Here is a 19,202-nt window from a genome sequence, read left to right on the forward strand (position 1 = left end):
ATCAAGCTTTCAAGGGTCTTTCTTGAATCGGGCCTGAGTTCGTGGTGATTAGGAGGTGTGCGATGTCAGTTGCCACGTCAACATTGGCATTGAAGCTGACGTTGGATCTTTGTTGAAAACTCCGCAGTTGATCGCAAGAGCTGCAGACTCGTACATCTAAGATACCCCGATCAGTTCCACAAGTGCTTGAAAATGTATTTTTTTCTATGTACCCCTAGCAGGCATTATATCTTACACGAAATGAATCTAATTCTTAACGAATTGACTATCAGTGCACGGAGTAGGAGCGACGCATTCGAAATTTTATTCTTGCATGATAAATCTTCGATCTAATCTATGCTATTGTACATCCACTAAAGCTCATCATGGGAGACTTCGGATTTGGCCAGGTCAGGCATGGACATGATGTTCACCACCATACTGGTCCAGCCGGTAAAGTGCTGCGTCCGCTGGCCAGCACCATTTTCAGGGTTGTACTGCTCCCAGGCAAATCCGGTCTTCTCCCACTCACGGAAAACATTCTCCACAAGGTTCTTGCGCAATTTAGAGTACATCTCACGGGCCTGCTCCTGGTGGGGACCCTCGGTGGTGGCGATGACCTACAAGAAAAGCAGAAATTAGTCTTTGAAATGAGATACGAAGGAACATGACTCACGTAAAGGTTTTTCACCGTCAAGTAGTTGATCGGGACCCAGATAGGGCTGCGCCAGTAATTCTCCTCGGTGCCGTAGAACTCATCCTTCTTGCTTAAGCTGCGAATACCGTAATCACTCCACAGTTCCTCGGGGTCGCTGATCAAATCCAAAATAGCCTTAAGGCGGGGGCTTTCGGGACCAATCATGCCCGTCAGGAACGGGAAGATGGAGACATAACCCTTGTGGCAGACATGCACGCTCTCTTCGAACTCGTCGATGGTAGCATCGCAGAATGTCTGCTCCTTTTCGTCCCAGTGCAGATCATCGATGTTACGCGAGATAGCGTTCTCGTGGTAAGCGAACTCCTCGGCATCTTCCGTCTCACCCAGAGTCTCCGCGATGCGACGCAATGTGCGAGTCATCATACCCATCCAGCTGATCAGGTCAACGTGCAGCTCGCCGGGGTGGGGCGGCTGAGCACGAGGGTAGTCATCAATTCCAGAAGTCAGGATGTGCTGAACGGAACGTCCGCGCCAGCGGTAGGCTTCTTTTGTAGAGAATGCGTCGCGGTCATAGGACTTGATGTCTCCGCGCTGGGTGTTGCGGAACCAGTTGTAGTGTCTCTTCATCAGGGGGTAGAAGGAACGAAGGTAGGCATCGGCCAGGTCGGGGTTGCGCAAAGTTGCAGATCGAAGGCTCTCTGCAACGTCGCTTGCATCAAGACCTTCCGATTGGATGCTCTTGTTGCTCAATGCTTTGTCCATGAACGCTTCCAGGGCCATGAAGAGAGTGGGCGGATTGGCGTAATGAGGGTACTGGACTGTGAACTCAGGAGGCACCTTACTACGAGCCTCCATACCCAGGATTTGCTCGCGGGCAATCCATCCATCTTCGTCCATCAGGTGGAACCAACTCTTGATGATTTCGAGGCTGGAAATGTTAGCAAAAGCCTTACTGAAGGGGTGAACAGACATACGCAAGGTCGGAGTCATATTCCATCACGGGCAGCAAGTGGAAGCCTTCGTCCCAGAGGAAGCCTCTAGGGAAGAATGGACGAGAGGGGACACAAGTGAAGAGATCCTTGGGACCTTCAATAACAGGCTTGGCCACTGCGCGAGCCGCCGCGGTTTCCTCCCAGAAGCCCTCGTTTTCCTCATCATAAGCCGGAGAAGCAGACCGCTCAACAACATCGTCACCATGGAAGAAGCCGATGCCACCGATTAGGTTGGAAAGCATGGCCTTGGAAAACTTCAAGTACTTGGCCGAGTCGAAAGGCACCTGTGGTGCAAGCACCTGCTTGAATCTCTCCGAGAAAGATAGCGAAGATTTCTCGAGCTCCTTGGTTATAGTCTCCGCTGTATATACTGTTAGGACTGACCTCAAGGAACGATGCAAACATCAGAACTTACATGTAAGAGGCTCACCAGCAGAGCCAGACGAGAAAAGAACGTCAAACTGGGTCCATTAGCCATTGCGATTGCTTTCGAGGGAGTTTCATTACCTCGAAGGGACCCTTGAAGACCTTCTGGACGAAATGAATGTTGCCATTGCCGGGTTTATGCTTCACAGTGAACAGCTGAGCTGGCGGCGGAGGGTTCTCCGTTCCATACTCCTGGATAGCTGGCTCCACCTCCTCCTTCATCTGCATGAACATGATCCCTAAATCTAATCAGCACAGCCCATGCCAATTTTCAACCACCACGACTTACCCTTAGCCTGCCAGAGCTGCTCCTGGGGGTAGGTCTCACTAGATACAATACCCTTGCCCAATGGTTTCGCCTCGTAGCTCGGGTGAGCATGCTCATAATAGTCATTGGTATCCGGTCCAGCAGTAACATCGATAGAGAAGTCCCCAAGCTCGGAAGAGAAACCGTTGAACTTGACGTCACCCTCCAGCGCAGGGGCATCGCCCACGCTGTCCAGATCCACACCCAATTGACCCAATCCCTCAAGTGTCGTATAGAATAGCATCGAAATAGGCTGATCTGGTGCACCATCTTCACGCGGAGTACCTTTCACCCTGAATCCCCAGCTACCACCGTTCTGGCCACCGGGGACCTTGACGAAATCAATTGTGAGGTCCAGAGTGTTCCCAGCATCATGGATAGTCTGGCGTCCTCCCTTGCGAATATCGTACTCGTCCCATCCATACCCGTCCATTCCTTCATGTTGTTCGCAGGTGTGTCGGAAATCTGGAGAGTTTAGTTGTTAGCAAACATGTACGCACTGGTCCTTGAGAGCGATTGGGGACGAAGGAGCAAGAACATACTTCCTTGTGCTGTAGCAAAGTTATCCACCTTTGCCCACATCAATCCCGCAGCAAGACTATTTGCGATCCGAGGACGCACGCCGAAATACAGATTCGGTTTGTAGGGGCCCCATAGCAGCGACTCGTTGTTGGCACGCGCGGCCTCTTTGATCAAGATGGACACATCATTAGGGTCTTGGGTTGCAAGAGTCCCCGCGTAGAGGAGTGATGTAAGGAGAGTTGTAATCCGTAAATGCATTTCAGTAACCACCCAATTGAGGGGACATTGGAGAAGATGTGGTCAGTTCTGACTTGTTTTCGGTGATTAACTGTTCTCCGCAATTACGTGGCCCGAGCTTCCTTGTGATTCGGCCAGATATACTCCGTAGGAACAAACTATGTGTACTTGAAAACAACAGACTATTGACATGCATTTACCCGGAAGGCTTGGAAATTATGAATAAATGATTTTTTCATTTCACTAAAAAAATGAAAATATTTGCTACTACTCAGATGGCCCTGCTTCTTGTTTGCTTTACTCATGTTGAGAGGTTGTGATGCTGTGCTGTTCCGTAGATTACATAGATGAATCATGGTCTTGTATGTATCGTGTGCATATGCGAACTTTGGGATATATAGCATCGAGTGAATCTATCAAAGCTGATCACGAGGATCAAGGGACGCGATCTTCGCGCTCTTAGCTTTACCATCAAACACAAACTCGCTCATCAACTTCCCCGTTCCAGGACCATTTTGAATGCCCCAGCAGGTATGACCTGCCGCAAGATATAGCCCTTTAGTATGAGTAGGGCCCACCAATGGCCCCCCAGGACCTGCAACATTTGGCAGATAACAAGCCTGGCGCACACTAACCTCACCAGCCCGAAGTTCATCCGAAATGCTACCTACATGGTCAATGATCTCTTGGCAGCGCTCCAGGTCCACCTCAACCTCAGCAGAGGTCGGTGGCAATGGCACAGTCTTGTCCCCGTCACCACAGGCATACACTGTGTCATCGGGACGTGTGTAGATCTCCGGCGCGCCCACGGTTGGTCGAGACTTCTTGGCCGGATTGAAGTTTGCTGGGATCTCGATGTTGGTGAATAGCGCATATGCACTGATTGCTCTTGTTGGGCGGATCACGACACTGTGTGCGCGCATTGCTGTGATGGGTGCTTCTGGGAGGACGGCTTGAGTCCACGGCCCGGCAGCGACAATTACGTCTGTAGCGGGGATTGTCCGCGATTCCCCCGATTCCTTGTCAGTATAAGAGACTGACTCGACGGTGTCATTGGGACGCGCGATGTCTGTGACTTGTCCAAGGATAATTTGTGCGCCTTTTTCCTCTGCGAGTTTCGCCATAGATGTCGTAAACAGGTATGGGTGAACTTGAGCCGTCTCGCCTGGTCCGCTCATACTCTCGTAGGCGCGTAAAAGATCAGGCTCGATCCAGTCCAAATCCTGGGGGATCTTTGCGGCCTTCAATCTGGACATGGCGGCCGTGCTGCGCTTTTGTAGCGACTTGTGGTTGCCATCGCCGGTCTCTTTCGAGGTCATTTCTGCCATTGTCCGACCACGGACCACAAGCTGACCACAGTTGGTCTCTCTGTATCCCCATCTATTTTTGCCGTCGTGTTCCTTAGCAAGTTGCTGGTGAAGTGGGTAGCTAAGCCCCACGAGGTTGTCCGGGTATGCCCATTGTGCAAGCAATCCACCGGCTTTTCCTGACGCGCCGCCTGCAATGTCGGAGGCTTCGAGAAGTGTGATTTTGTGTCGAGCTGGGTCGTAGAAGGGATGTCTTGTGAGGAAGTAGGCAGAACAACATCCAATGATGCCACCACCTGAGGTCAAACCCGGTCAGTAATTGGGGTGCGGGGCTCCGAGCTGGCGCAAACGGTGTATTCATACCAACAATGACAATGTCTCGACGATCTCCAGGGGCCGACATATTGAATATTGGCGCAAACTTGCGGGTTATAGTACGGATCGAGGCCACCTTGAGGAGAGTTGGGATATGGGAAAGTTGGAGCACCGGTTTGGTCGACAACGGCTACGTCACTGCTGTTGGAGCATATCCAGTCATGTGCAGCGCTCTTATCCACCATAATTAAATTTACCATTTTATCAGTTGTGCAAGGATCATAGAATGAGGGAAACATATCTAGATTACCTGGAATATTCAATAGAAATGGAGCAACCAATCACAAGGTCTTTGCCATAAATTTTTGAGAAACAACCCGGGATGCCATGCTCCTAGAATGCAATAGTGATGGGAATAAAAAGATATTGAACAATGAAACTCCGGGGGGTTGGTGCACGGCCTAAGTCTTGAGAGCCAGTAATGAAACAAGTATGAGCACTGGTAAATCAGGTTTACCGTGACGGACTGAGAGGACGGTTGAAACCACCCGTCCGGTTCATGTACTGGCGGTACTCCGTCTTCTTCTCCTTGCGCACACCGTAGATATCGTTTCCAGGCACTTTGGTGTTTTTGGTGCTTCGGAACCGGCTAAATCCCATAGCCTTTCGCATCATCGCTTCCATTTCATCTTCGTCCGCATCTTCCTTGAAGTCGACATCCATCTCATCGCCTTTGATGAACGCACCATTGGCCTTCCGCCCATCTGCTTGGAAACGAGGCTCTCGCCGACCAGATCGACGGTCATCTTTATTTCCTCGAGGCTGAGGTGATCGGGTTTGGTTACCGTTTCCAGCGGGCGATCGTGAGCGAGAACGGTCGCGGAACTTATCGTATTTAGATGTGGGAGCTATGCAAATATTGTTAGTTAGATATCATTGGAGTTTCGCAAGCTGGGACTGTATCTCAGAGCTGAACCTACCTCGTCGATCTTGGCCACGGTCTCGGCTGTTGCTTCTCTTTCCATCCCTGGGCCCTCGACCGTCCCGATCTCGAATATCCCTTCTATCGTGATCGCGGCGATCTCGAGACCAGCTCCGTTCTCGCCTTGTGTTCTTCCGGTCTCGCGAGCGCGATCGGTATCGGCGATCTTCACGCGAACCTCGGGGTTGAGGTGAGCGCCTGTGGTCCACCTCTGCGCCTGAGTCTGTGGGGTGGGTCTGAGAGTCATTCATATCCCACATTGTAGTGCTGTCTACGCGACGGGGTCGTTTTGCTGGAGGCTCTGTCATGGTGAGTGCCCGAGACAGAGGTTGTCTCGCGCGCGTGGTCGGGTTGTTGTATTCAGAGGATTGGGAATGACGCTAGAGATTGCAGGTTGCCTGATAAGATATCAGAAGGTAATTAGAAGATGAACATCTGCATCTTCGTGTATCTTCTTGGGAAATTCAAGAGTGGGGTATCAAGTGGTGCAATGAAGATTGTCCAGGTGCCGACTGAGTTTATTCTGTCTGCCAGATTGTTCCGGTTATGGAGATAGACCTAAAGTGCAGTTTGATATGCCGTACTTATTTAGTAGTCAGGAGTCAGGACTGAGCAAAGAAATTTATTTTTAACTAGGACCTTCTCGTTGAAAATGAACCTCAAATTACAAGGATTTCAGAGATCTAGCGGTCATCTCTGGCAAAGTTAGTCAAGCCTGGAATCGAAGTCAATCTAATGTTTGCTCCCGTTTGGGTTAGAAGCCAATGATCATAAGTAGCCTCAATTACTCCCAGCAGTTCGACTTTTCTCAGACTTCAATTCAATCAATTCAAACATGCTTCATTGACTTGCTTTCCTAATCTTTCATAACTTCCTATCTTACGGAGAATGCTAGGATACATGGACTCGAAAAGCCCTGGCCAAGCCCAACAAACACGAATACCCAAAGATCATGAAATTTCAAGATTGGAACGATTTAAAATAAAAAACACTTTGGTGTTTCGATCTCAAGTATCCAAGCCTGAACTCGCATTGCGGTCCACTCATTTGTATTTTCTAGCCACATGATCTTCCAGGGCTTAGGCCCGTTCTTACATGAAAACCTTGTCTGTCGTAGGTACTGCTTGAAAGTCCTTTAAATAGATCGTCGGTTTTCGAAAGTCCTCTGTTGACCGTATTTACGATGAGTGAGCTAGTATTTTTGGATTATTCATCAGTATGGCCATAACACTTGAATGTATCGTGCCCCTCATACATGTGATTCATTTTGATTTACGTGTGAATAATAGGAGAAGCTATTCCCCAGTTCCTGACCTGTCCAACTTACATTAAAAATGGATTCAATGATAGAGGGAGTCTGGATTTTATCAAGTATTGACTGCTTAAAGTATCACTATCGAGTCACAGTCGGAGTTGAATAATAATCATTATTTCTAAGCCCCCCGCCCCCGGCTATAATTTCCAAACTTTTGTGCATAACAATCAATTTATCATTTATGACCTCTTCGAATCTCTTATTTCCCTTCCAGAAGCAATGCTTGCATCAGCAATGGAAAACTCCAACATCTCAGCCCCCACAGATCAACAAACTCGAACTATTAACTGGGAAGACTTTCTCATCAATAATCACGGTACTAACACATTTTGGAATTCGAACATTTCAATATCACCCTCTGATACCCCGGACTCAAATTTCCAACATTCGGTCTCCCACAATGGCAGAATGGGAACCAGGGCTATGGTCAGCAGAAAATCCTCGGAAGCCCCTCGGACTACGACCAAAACAGAAGCCAAAGCAAAGGGTCGTGTCTCTAGAAAGACTTACAAAGATTCGATCGTAGAAGAGGAGCCAGCTTGCGATGTAAGGGGTTTTTTGATCGATCCCACGGACAGCAGTTCTACTTTGATGGAGACATGCGAGGATAACAAAAGTACCTGACTTCCTTTAGGCGACGAAAAGTACAGGTCAGACTAGCACAAAGAGCTTATCGCCAGCGAAAAGAAGATGCATTAGCAGATTCGAGGGATGAGTGCAATAATCTCCGAAGGTCTATTAACAATTTGCACGAAATTTTCAACAATTTCTATGCGACTAGTTGTCAATCCCATATTGCCCAGCAAGATCCACTATACATGGCTCATCTTGAATGTACTGCACGATTACTGGCTGACGTTGTGAAAAAGGCCCGGCGTGAAGAAGTCAGTAAATCAAAATCACTCATACGATCCGTACACTGACAACAACCAGGGCGATACAGCCACAGCGACTACTGACAGCAGCGCTGCTCCAAATATGCCGTCCAACGCCGCATCATTTCCAGACTTGGAGGTCTCGCAGAGTGAACGGCTTTCCAGCCAAAAATCATCGAGCGATCTGGAAAATTTCAACTTGGATGCAAGCTGGATAATATCCCCTCCCGATGCGCTATCAGAGGGCCGCAGTCTGAGTACTGGGCCAATCCATTTTGGAGCTCAGGCTGGGCTGGATTTATGTCCTACTCCTTCCAATGTCCTTCTGTCATCTCCCCCCAACGGGACGGAGACAGCCCCATTTTCTAGACGGCTGCAACATTATGCCTTGGAAAGGGGATACGAGTTGATTAAAAACATTGAAACACCGCTCTCCATTCTTCACTACGCTTTCAAACATTGTTTTCGGGTTAGCAGCAGAGAAGAGATTACTAGTCGCCTAGAGCTTTTACTGCAACAATCGCTTCAAGGGGCTGTTTTGGGTCCCGCCAAAGACCTGCCTTGGGTTTTCATGTCCAACCAGCAGAGCTTTTCAAACAAAATGTTTGAGCTTACTGATCCTCCTGCTCTCCCAACCTCACCTACTCATCCGATGTCTGATCCAGAAACGGGTCTTTCTTACTTTCAGGGCGATGAATTTCTAAGTGCAAAAGATGTGGACATGTACCTACAATCAAGAGGTATTATGGTCAGTTCCAAGTCGCAATTAATTCAACTTAGAAAAACCGAGAACATACCTGCGTGGCAGCCGAAGAGTTATCGAACCGTGGTTCTCAGTGCGAACAGACTTTTGGATAGTGAGTGTTTGTCGTATATTCACTGAAAATTCGAAACCGATTAACCAATACCACAGACATACTTGATCGAGCAGTTTGTCTCTCTACTGGACCGGGATTTAGAAAATGCGATGTCGAGAGCGCTTTAGAGATTAGCCTGCGTGTGTCTATTTAAGTTTCTTCTAAGCAACGTTGAAGACTAGTCTTGTCAAGTACCTAAGTACATATACTCTCTTCCTTAAGAAACTGAACTGAATTCGAGGACCGAAGTTAAGGATTAGTTACCTACGGCAAGGCGCGATCTTTCGCTTCGGTATGTTGAATAATCAAAATAGCTTCCTTTGAATCTTTGTATCGCGGACAGGTCATGGTCCGTTCTATTTATCTCTTTGGCTTCTCTTCTTACATTTTAACCCGAAATCAATATTCATAGTTTAGAGCATGAACCAACCGGTAACAACAATCTGTTCCTTGAGCTTTCCGCGTCCATCAATTCTACTTGTGACGCTCAACCAGCCCAACAGACTTAACTGCTTACCTAGTCATGGCCATGTGGAGCTGGCAAGCGTATTGGAATGGTTCGATGCCAACCCAGATCTGAATGTGGGAATCTTAAAAGGTTCTGGAAAAGCCTTTTGTGTCGGGGTTGACCTTCAAGGTACTTATTAAAACGTTGGAAAGGTATTGCTTATGTGAATATGTCCGAAAACTCACTTACAATAATCATTCCTATACAATGGTTCCAATCTTCTTCTGATCAGCAAGGAAAGCTGCCATCGTCTGGATTCGGGGGTATCTCATGTCAAACCGGGAAAAAGACGACCATAGCCGCCGTCAACGGGCTGGGCGTTGGTGGCGCTACCGAGATGGTAGTGAACTAGGATATTGCTGTGGCGTCTACCTATGCCACCTTATCGCTTCGAGATGTTAAAATCGGTCTGACAGAGCTCGGTGGCTGTCTTTCAAGGCTCGTCCGTGCTATTGGGAGGCAACGAGCAACGGTGATGGCTTTAACTGGTCGCACAATATCTGCGCAATTAGCTCAAGAATGGGGACTTGTATATTCTGTTACCCCGGATGTGATTTCTGAGGCTATCCAAATCGCAGAGAAAATATCCAGACACAGCCCCGATGCGCTTTTTGTGACAAGGAAAGGGTTGCTGATGGGTTGGAATGGAATGGAGGTGGATGAAGCAGGCAAGGATTTTGTTAAACCTTGGTGGCCAATGCTTCGGGCCGGCCAAAATTCTCGAGAGGGCATCGCAGCTTTTCTTGAGAAAAGGGAGCCAACATGGGTGCCCTGCAAGCTTTAGACCTCACTCTCGGAACGGTATTAAAACCATACTCAACTTTCTATTTATTAAACCTTGTATTCCCCATGAATAATTGATGGAAATAATTAAAACTGCAATGTAATTGAATTTTGAACTCTTATATAAAAGATGACAATGATCAAGATAAAAACGGCCAGCCTTCGATAGCAATAGTAAAGATGCTGCTGTTTGCAATTTCCTCCTCTCTTGCTTTCAATTCGTCCACATCCCAATTCGCCCAAACTACTTTGCCCTTCAAAAATTTAGCTTCCGGGCTAGCTGCCCATACAGCAAAATCTGCCGGTAGTTCAACTATAAGAGTTAGTCTTCGGGACCCTTTTCCATGAGGCAAGAACTGCTTGGCCTTCGCCGCGGCGTACATACCGGTATCAATCGGGGCTTCCATGCCCACCTTCTTCGACATCGAGGTCATGACCTGTCCTGGATGAATGTGAACAACATGCATATCAGGGTTCTCACTTTGAGCATAGTCAAAGATCCTCAAGCCGGCAATTTTCGTAGCGGCATACGCCGAAAATCCAGGAAAGATCGACGAAGACACATGAGCGATGGCACTTGTAATGCTGACAATGGTTGGGGATGGGTTTGCAACACTCATAAAAGCTCGAAGCACGAAGAATGGCCCCTTAACATTGGTATCCACAGCGGAAGCAAATTGTTCGACTGTCTCTTCAAGGATGGGCGATGCACCTGCGAAGTATGCGGCGTTGCTGACAAGCACATCAGGGCTCCCAACAGCTTCCTTGATAGTCTGGAATGCTTTATTGACATCGTCCGCACTGCTAATATCGGCGACGAGGACCAGCACTTTGATATCGCTGGAAATGGCAAGAATCTGGGATTTGTTTTCCTCCAATACTTGTCTTCTTCGCCCAATCAGAGCAATGCTATATGCACCAGCTTTGGCAAAGGAGCGTGCAATGGATGCACCGATACCGTCTCCTCCACCCGTGACAACAATTTTGCGTCCTACCATCGAGACTTCTGGTCTCCGTGGACTAATTGAAGGATAGGTATCCGTGTGCCATTTTTTGGTGGGAGATGGGAATGGAGGCATTTCAAAATCGTTGAGTGAGAAACCGGGAGGAAATAATAAAAGTATTGTTTTTCAAGTTGAAGAGCCGAAATTTAAGAAGTTTGAAGCGTGTATTCGTACATTATATCTGCTAGATATCCAGGTTCCAACTTCGATGTTGGTAGCGGTATCCACCCAGTGACGATTGGATACGATGAGCAATCAATTCAACAGTTGATTGCTAATAGGAGCTATGATCACTCATATGTCATTCACAAGACGGGATTCCTTTTATTGAATAGTCACCCTTGGGTCTGTGGATCAGTAAAAGCGTAAAATTACGTATTGTATAAGGTTTCGTAAACTATTCGGCATGATGAATAATCAATTTGGCATTGAGTTACTAGCCCAGGTGTTCCACTCTGATGAATGCAAAGTAAATTATGATCACGATCCAAAGCGGTAGAATGGGGTTATGATCTGCAGATTACACAACAGTAACTCTTGATGCCTTGCATTGTCGCCAAAAAGCCCGAGGGAATCAGTGATCATTGTCATCCGCGAAGCCTGAACTAAGTAGAATGCAATTAGTGCTTATTGGAGTCTGAGGAAGAAAGACTGCCAGGTCTAGAGTTTAGACTAGCTCTTTTTTTGCTTTCTCCATCCCTCGCGTTGACTAATGATATTTGATTGATTCCCGTTTGATAACTTGATGAGTGATCATAAATAATGAAATCAACTACCCATGGACGTTGCAACAATTAAACTTAGAAAGAATACAAAATAGCATCTATCTACCTAATAGATGAAGCTTTATAAATCTTGGATGACTTGATTACGGGCACGAATATTGTGTCTCCTCCCGTCACCCCCACCAGAAGATGAACTTAAGCGCAAACTTCCATTCTTGAATGATCTCTATTTGCGAAGCTGGACATTGATTTTTCTATTGAATCCAGAATTTATGCTCTTTTTGGACTACCTAGGGGTAGAAACAGAGTATCCCTGATGAAATCTCAAAGTTCGTCTGTTTAGTTGCTTTCTGAAGCTTGACCATCTATCCCTGTAATAATCGGTATTTCACGAAGCATTTACGATCGTGGAGCTGAAGTACTTGGCTGTGAAGGGATACTCGGGAATTACTAGCCTGTGATTACTGACCCCCGTGCCATTCAAATGTCATCCACACAATAGGACGATTATTAAACAACCCGGTCAATGTTACCCACATGCACATCTGTTGTAACTATTTATACTCAAGGCATTACTTAGGAGAATGCTGTCGCAGGAAAGATCAACACTGCCACATTTCCATTATATTTTGCCTGACAACGCCCAAGTCCGTCCGAGTCATTATCTCCTCCAATCAAAATCAAGCCCTCGCATTGACTCCCGACCGCTACTATGCCCCTCTGGCAAATCTACCATCCGCCTGGCACCTTCGAAGACAATGTTTCCAAACAAGCCCTAGCCACGGATATTACAAAAATGTATACGGGGATTGGTCTTCCTGCGTTCTATGTGGTGGTCCAGTTCATTCAGCTACAAGATAGCGAACTTTGGGTCGGTGGCACACCAAGGACAGAAAAACCATTTATTCGTGTGGTCATCACCCAAATCGCTGTTCGTTTACCGGATGATGATGCAGCATATAGGCGAAATACCATGCGCATTGACAACGCTTTGAAGCCTCACATCCAGGACAAAGGATATGATTGGGAGTATCATGTGGACGAGACTGAGAGGAGGCTTTGGAAGATCAATGGCATGATACCTCCGCCGTTGAAAAGTGAGGAGGAAAAGGAGTGGGTCAGAGAGAACCACCCTGTGCCTTATGACGGAGCATATGCTTGATTTTGAGACAAGAAACGAAATGATGGTGCCGTTCTTAGCTGAGGTAGCTGCGATGAAGGAGCACCGGTCCTCATGTTTATTCCAATGACAGTTGGCGCATTCCTTAAAGCGATCTAACTCTACCTGCAAGATGATGGTAATGGATGGTGGTAGATCGAAGGTCACTCCTACCAAATCAGCACGCCAGTCCAGAAAGAAGGTCTACTTCTCTTTTTCTTTCTATTTTCTTTTTCTCTTCAGCTATATGAAGATTTAGAGAGCCCTTTGACTATTGAAATGACCTGATAGGAAAGAAAGTAAATTACTGGGTAAGATACCGGGTAGTAGATTGAGTAGGAGACCGAGTAAGACCAAGTAAGAGACTGAGTAGGAGACTAAGTAGGAGACCAAGTACGACCTAAGTAGGCTCCGTGCGAAAAGCGCGGCGGAAAGTATCTAGTAAGGAGGTACATGTATTGGGGTGTGGGGTCATGTGAGCCCCCTCCGTTTACTCCAGCGCGTGTCTCTTAGCTAGATCTCTATCGTTGCGTGAGTAGTCTAGGAATATAGTTGCTATTATGGGCGGGGAAATAATGAATCTGCCTTTGACCTACGTGGATTTCTCTTGCCCGGTGATTGGGGACAACACAAGCCACACGGGCTCGCCAAAGCTCGATTCTGACACCATCACAGTATCCTTGGAGCACAGGCTTGGGTGGCAGCCCCGTACAAACTTCTGTACAAACTTCTCATTTTCGTTGTTAGTCGTTGTGATCGACTCTGCGCGAAACTGGTCGGACTTTATAAAATCCTCTGCCGGGAGACCTATAATCAATATGCATTGATCAGTGCCAAGGAAGCTTTCACGGAAAGTAGAGTGACCACTTACATGGTACTGTCCGTATGATAAAAGGGTGGTTCGCCGTTTCGTGGTACCCGTAGTCCTGGTCCGTGAACGGGATGTATGGGTATGGTACCCCATTTTGCTTTCATCGTTTGTGGCCAGAGGACTCCATAGTGATGGACATAAAATTCAAATGGGGTTATGGATATAGATAGAGTTGTGGATGAAGATGGAGGTGTCGAAAGGGAATGGAGGTGGAAGGATGAGAAAGGATGGAAAGGTTTCGGCCCGCTTCAATTTACAGAAAGTCCATGAATAAGGCAGCCCTAATGATTGATGGCACCCGTCGACCTCCTTCATTCTAGGCGAACAGCGCCAGGAACCCTATATGGAAAAGTGTTTGAGTACATATCACTAAAGTTGGCACGCTGCTGAACTCTATGCAGCTCCTACCACTTCTCCGAGAGCCCACGCTTGCATCATTGAGGGGACAGTCTTTCGACCGGTGGTCATGTAAGGGACCTAATTTCAGATTAATTGATGCTGGGACAAACCCATCTTCAACCCATGTCCAACTCAGGTACGACTTAGGTCCAACTTAGGTCCAACTTAGGTACAAAAGAAATGAAGTGAATTCCCTTAAACGCGTCCTCGCTTTCATTTATGTTTCGTTATCTCTCTCCCCTCCAACCTTTCCTTCTTCTTCCTCCTTTAAGATCTTGAACCCGTCTCGATTGTTCCTTTCGTCCTTTCTAACCGCCATCATGAGCGAGTAAGTCCTCCCTGCCTTTCATATAATGATGCCAGACTAATACAACCAGCGATATGCCATTCCCAACACCCGACCCAGACAACATATCCTCTTCATCACCCAGTACGCCAGTCCAGACAGTGAACGTGTAAGGAGTATCATATTTCACATCACATTTCAAAATGCTAATTCAAGATTAAAAGGCACCCATCACAGACAGCCCCACGACTAGTTGGGTTACCCATTGAACTACCTCCTCCATGGAGTGGTGATAGGAACGAGGATCCGCGCGATTGGGCCAACTTTGTCATGAACGAACCATTCAAATTCCCTGTTGCCGTCCAAGGAAAGAGTCTTCGGGGGAAGATTATTGGTCAACTTCTGAAAATGGAGTCATTGCGCGAGCCAGTTATCCGGTTTGGTCGACGAAAGGATTGGGACGCCAAGACCTTTTACACTCACGTCAATAGTAGCCTTGCCAATGTCGAGGCTATTATTATGCAAATCGTGGGAAAGGCAAACAGCGATCCTGAAGCGCAATGCTCACATTGTCGCAAAAATACTGGCCCTTTCGTCATGTGTGTGCAGGTGGAGTTGGATGGCGTTATGGAGTGCGCGAACTGTCATTGGGACAAGCAGAGAGACCGGTGCTCCTTTGGAACCCCTTCTGTTAAGAAGTCACGACGGAGCTCTAAGCTCATGATTCCTGAGAAATTGCTGGCAATTGATAACGAACTTGCGTCAATTCTCAAGGCTCGCCAGCTTCTGAACGAGAAAATGATCGCATTTCGGGATCAATTGCTGGCCTCCCAAAAGCTACTCGAAGACGCATATGACGGGAACCCGCAACGTCAAAATCCGTCAAGCGAGAATTTTCAAGGTGATATGCATAAATTCTTCAACATACTTAGCAGCACTTGGTTACGTAAAATTACTGAAGGGAACACCCAGCAGCTGGCTAGCTTCTCTGACCTGATGGAAGAGTATATGGTGCTGGATAGATGGGCCGCTTGGTCGGCTTCGCTTGATGGCTAGCTTCAGTTGCTGTGTACCCTATCTATTCAAGATTCGTTTCATTCCATTTCCTTTTCATTTAATTAGTCAACTATAGCACTCCCTGGTAAAATTTATCGCTATAGGCTTTCCGCCGCGCAAAAAAAGCGGCGCCTACTCAATCATTAGACCACATCTCCTGCTATAACTCCTACTTAGTCTCTTACCCAGTCTCCCACTCAGTCTCCCACTCAGTCTCCCACTCAGTCTCCTACTTAGTCTCTTACTTGGTCTCTTACTTGGTCTCTTACAAAGTCTTCTACTCAGTCTGTTACCTGGTATCTTACCCAGTACTATACTTTCTCTACCACCAGGCTAATCAATAAGTCAAAGGCTCTCTAAAGCTATGTGTAGCTGAATAGAAAGGAAATAGAAAGAAGAAGAGCAGACGAAATAGAAGACTAATATATGACTTTGAACGGACATCCAAAGAGTCCGCGGTGCACCCAAGTAATAGAAAGATTGATCTCTCTCTCTATTCTTTTCTTCTCAATCTCTCATAGAATAAATACCTTACCTTTTTCTTCCTCTATTTCCACGCTACGATGTAGCATCTTTATTCCCTGGCAGATAGCAGCATCTAAATGTCGACAATACTATGAATAAGGGCAGAAAATCAAGGATACTAAACCCTAGCATTACAAGTTTGTTCATGAATACCGATCAAAGAACACTGCCTACCACCTACATTCCTTTACATGTCATAGGTGTTCTTTAGTCCTTGCCGTCTGGTTCCGGTCAAGTGAGTGCGTTTAAGGACGAGGGCAGGTGTCGGCCCGGAAATTTATCCCAAAGTCCACATCTTCACATCTCCACCTTGAGACGTAGCACAAATATGACGGAAAAGAACAAAAAATTAGAGCAGTAATCGTCGAACTTATTGATGAATCTCCTCCCGGGTGTTAGTCGCCTCTGTGGCAGATCAAACCCGAAAATCTACAAGCCTTTACCCCAAAGTCTAGTGGAATGTATCTTTATCGCTTTGGTTTTCATTATCACTCTTTGGATAGCCTATTTTGATACCTGTCCTGATGGACAATCAGTTCCAACTAAGCAGACCATTCAATATTAGTACAGTTTAAGTTTTTATTTATTACTATATGTGACATCCTTCATACTCTTCCTTGCTAAATGGACATATTCACTTTTGCGGTTGTTACTACTAGAATGGGGTTGATCTATAAAATGAAGGCGTTGTGGAATTGTCAAGTCAATGTACACGGCATTCGCAGCTAGTAGAGCAGAAAACCGCAGAGTATCCTCATGCATCAACTATCCCCCTTAGTCAGATCGCACTTGGAAAGGTATGCTTGCCAGTCCAACGCATCACTGGAAATCTGTCGGAGCTCTCCCCATTTGCCCTCCAACGCCAATAGAATCTCCTTGATATCAACAGAAGTCCCCAGGGTGCGAAGATACAGAACCAGTGCCCTATAAGCACTATCTAGTGCCCCAACAATCCACGCATGATGTGTGCTACATGCTTCTCCAGCAAGATACAAGTGTCCATTCGCAGCCGGGTCAATCAAGTCAGGGTAGTAATTCGCGAATTGACCAGGTCCAAAGAGAGCAAAGGCTCCGGAAGTATGAGGATCAGCGTACCAATCGAAACCGTGGTGCTGAATATATGCCTCTGCAATAATGCTACGCATCTCTTCGTACGAGGCGGATTCTTTATGCAATAACGCCAAATTATGGATCAGGAGTTCCTTGAGTTGGCTGTCTTTTCCTGAGAGCTTGCCCTCTGGAGCTTCGTTGTTCACCAAGGAGCCCATACGCTGAGCATCTTGAGCCCAGGTGTAGGAGCACAAAAGGACAGCTTTCCCTTTTGCGTCGAGATTGTAGGACGGGTATACGCAGGTGCGAATGGGGAGGTCCGTCGATGCAGATCCTCCTTTGACGATACCGCATTTTGTGATCCACCAGGGATTGTCAAATTCGATGGCTACTTTCGTGGAGGCATCGTAATGGAGATTGCGCATGGCGTCAAGTTGGGAGCGACTTAAGCCGGCCTCGCGGAGATCCATGCGCTGGGTGCAAGCCAGAGTAGCTGTGCTGAAGACAGCAGAAAAGGATTTAGTCTCTGACTCATTGAATTCATTCATCACTTTGATCTCCATAGGCTGGTCGGAGATTTTCTCATTGGTTGTGACCTGGTTGTACTGGATGGAAGTCACGCGGTGGTTATGAGAGACCTTCGTCTTAAGACTTGTCTCCATTCGTTCAATGACTTTTGATGTACCGCCTTTGATACAGAACCATTGCACTTTTGGCTCTGGGGGATCCACTGAGGTATCCGACTCTGGAGACTCCTTTGAGGTGTCTGACTTGATAGGATAGTCGAAGTCGAATGAATCCATGACGCTTTCAGTGAATGCTTGGTCGTAGAGAGCGGTGGCACTGCAACAAGGGATGAGTAGCTGTGCGATGCGAGAGACACGGTGAGACAAACCTGTTTGTTGTTTCCAAGTACTGAATTGAGTAAAAATCGAAGTTCCTAATGAATTGTGAGCGTCAATCCTGTGCATGGAACAACTTTGTACACAGACTTACATCACCTGGCGCAGATACTCTCGTGTCGTGAGGTGATCCCGTCGCATCAACTTCTTGAATCCTTTTTCAAAGTCTTTCTTCAACTCATACTTATAGTAGTCGAAAGCATCCGCCAGAATTTCTCCTGCGCCGTCATTTATTGTGCTGTTTCCGATTAGTCTTTCTCGGAGCAGTCAGGTCGGGGTCTTACCTGTTAGGCACGAGTCCCTTGTTGGCGATGCTAAAATGAAACGGATCGTGCTCCCCACTACCCTCCTTGGGCGCCACGTAGGTAATGTCGTTGAATCTTTGAGGGCAATTTTCACCTTCGAGGTAGTAGTCGAGCAAATCAACGCCTTTTTCGAAACCTAAGGCTTTGAAAAGACGGAAAGTTCTATTACAAAATTATGTAGTGTCAATATTAGTATATTTGTTCCAGGTAGATATTTCACTCGACGAACCGATCCATGATTGGTATCTAGCAAAGTTTTGTGTCAGTCCAAGGAAGTTACTCTCAAGATAAACCGACTTACATCCGGAAATCTCATAGCACCAATATCGTAGTAATCGTTCCATATTTCCGTGTCGAAGTGTTTCGTGTATACCCTTCCGCCAGTTCTAGCACTGGACTCAAGGATTTCGTAAGTGAGCAAGTCTCCGGTTGGCGATAATCCATTAACTTGGTCAATAAGCATGGCTGTGAAAAGGCCCGCGACACCAGCTCCGATGATGCCGATGTGTGGCTGTTTGAAAGTGCTTGCCGTTAAGCTTTCTTCGTCCTCTGGTTTATGAGGCCGAAAAGACAGAGGTGCCTTTGGCAGATTCAAAGGACCATGCTCTGGACGTAAATAAATTGGGTCTGGAATTGGGCCTAAAATTGGGCCAAGTGAATCCCCATCATTTGGTTCATTTGGTATCTTTTCTTTCTCTTGTTGGTCCCTAATACGATCGATGAGTCTGTCGCCAACAAGGTATCGGGCGGCTTTATCCCTTAAGTAGCAGGCAGCTTCAGAGTCAGACATTTTCACTTCTTTCCTTCGCCTTGGGGTCTTCGAAGGACGTAGGTTCAATCAAGATTTGAAATTATTA

At 46.8% G+C, this 19,202-nt stretch overlaps 8 protein-coding genes across 8 annotated transcripts; 3 read left to right on the top strand and 5 right to left on the bottom strand.

The window, feature by feature from the left end:
• Positions 1-353: 353 nt before the first annotated feature.
• Positions 354-3,142, bottom strand: cwh41 (mannosyl-oligosaccharide glucosidase; the record flags this gene model as incomplete). The annotated part of the gene is made up of 7 exons (XM_057137451.1): positions 354-599; positions 656-1,565; positions 1,612-1,990; positions 2,045-2,090; positions 2,137-2,294; positions 2,345-2,827; positions 2,905-3,142. 7 exons carry the CDS (start codon positions 3,140-3,142, stop codon positions 354-356), a joined length of 2,460 nt encoding a protein of 819 aa, XP_056997916.1.
• Positions 3,143-3,537: 395 nt separating this feature from the next.
• Positions 3,538-4,831, bottom strand: N7520_003517 (FAD-dependent oxidoreductase; the record flags this gene model as incomplete). Its single annotated transcript, XM_057137452.1, has 2 exons — positions 3,538-4,724; positions 4,792-4,831. 2 exons carry the CDS (start codon positions 4,829-4,831, stop codon positions 3,538-3,540), a joined length of 1,227 nt encoding a protein of 408 aa, XP_056997917.1.
• Positions 4,832-5,256: 425 nt separating this feature from the next.
• On the bottom strand, positions 5,257-6,033 carry N7520_003518 (SNUT3/LISCH7 family protein; the record flags this gene model as incomplete). Its single annotated transcript, XM_057137453.1, has 2 exons — positions 5,257-5,651; positions 5,724-6,033. The coding sequence occupies 2 exons, from the start codon at positions 6,031-6,033 to the stop codon at positions 5,257-5,259; spliced, it is 705 nt and encodes a 234-aa protein (XP_056997918.1).
• Positions 6,034-7,858: 1,825 nt separating this feature from the next.
• Positions 7,859-8,900, top strand: N7520_003519 (uncharacterized protein; the record flags this gene model as incomplete). Its single annotated transcript, XM_057137454.1, has 3 exons — positions 7,859-7,924; positions 7,974-8,663; positions 8,829-8,900. 3 exons carry the CDS (start codon positions 7,859-7,861, stop codon positions 8,898-8,900), a joined length of 828 nt encoding a protein of 275 aa, XP_056997919.1.
• Positions 8,901-10,203: 1,303 nt separating this feature from the next.
• On the bottom strand, positions 10,204-11,142 carry N7520_003520 (SDR family oxidoreductase; the record flags this gene model as incomplete). Its single annotated transcript, XM_057137455.1, has 1 exon — positions 10,204-11,142. The coding sequence occupies one exon, from the start codon at positions 11,140-11,142 to the stop codon at positions 10,204-10,206; it is 939 nt and encodes a 312-aa protein (XP_056997920.1).
• Positions 11,143-12,504: 1,362 nt separating this feature from the next.
• On the top strand, positions 12,505-12,954 carry N7520_003521 (tautomerase family protein; the record flags this gene model as incomplete). The annotated part of the gene is made up of 1 exon (XM_057137456.1): positions 12,505-12,954. The coding sequence occupies one exon, from the start codon at positions 12,505-12,507 to the stop codon at positions 12,952-12,954; it is 450 nt and encodes a 149-aa protein (XP_056997921.1).
• A 1,587-nt stretch (positions 12,955-14,541) lies between these two features.
• On the top strand, positions 14,542-15,563 carry N7520_003522 (DUF3716 domain-containing protein; the record flags this gene model as incomplete). The annotated part of the gene is made up of 3 exons (XM_057137457.1): positions 14,542-14,549; positions 14,599-14,676; positions 14,732-15,563. The coding sequence occupies 3 exons, from the start codon at positions 14,542-14,544 to the stop codon at positions 15,561-15,563; spliced, it is 918 nt and encodes a 305-aa protein (XP_056997922.1).
• Positions 15,564-16,849: 1,286 nt separating this feature from the next.
• On the bottom strand, positions 16,850-19,135 carry N7520_003523 (flavin monoamine oxidase family protein; the record flags this gene model as incomplete). The annotated part of the gene is made up of 5 exons (XM_057137458.1): positions 16,850-18,053; positions 18,135-18,278; positions 18,325-18,507; positions 18,575-18,591; positions 18,647-19,135. 5 exons carry the CDS (start codon positions 19,133-19,135, stop codon positions 16,850-16,852), a joined length of 2,037 nt encoding a protein of 678 aa, XP_056997923.1.
• Positions 19,136-19,202: the final 67 nt, after the last annotated feature.

Source organism: Penicillium odoratum (assembly GCF_028828045.1).
Source record: "Penicillium odoratum strain IBT 22623 chromosome Unknown utg000003l_segment0_segment0, whole genome shotgun sequence".
Taxonomy (NCBI): Eukaryota; Fungi; Ascomycota; class Eurotiomycetes; order Eurotiales; family Aspergillaceae; genus Penicillium; species Penicillium odoratum.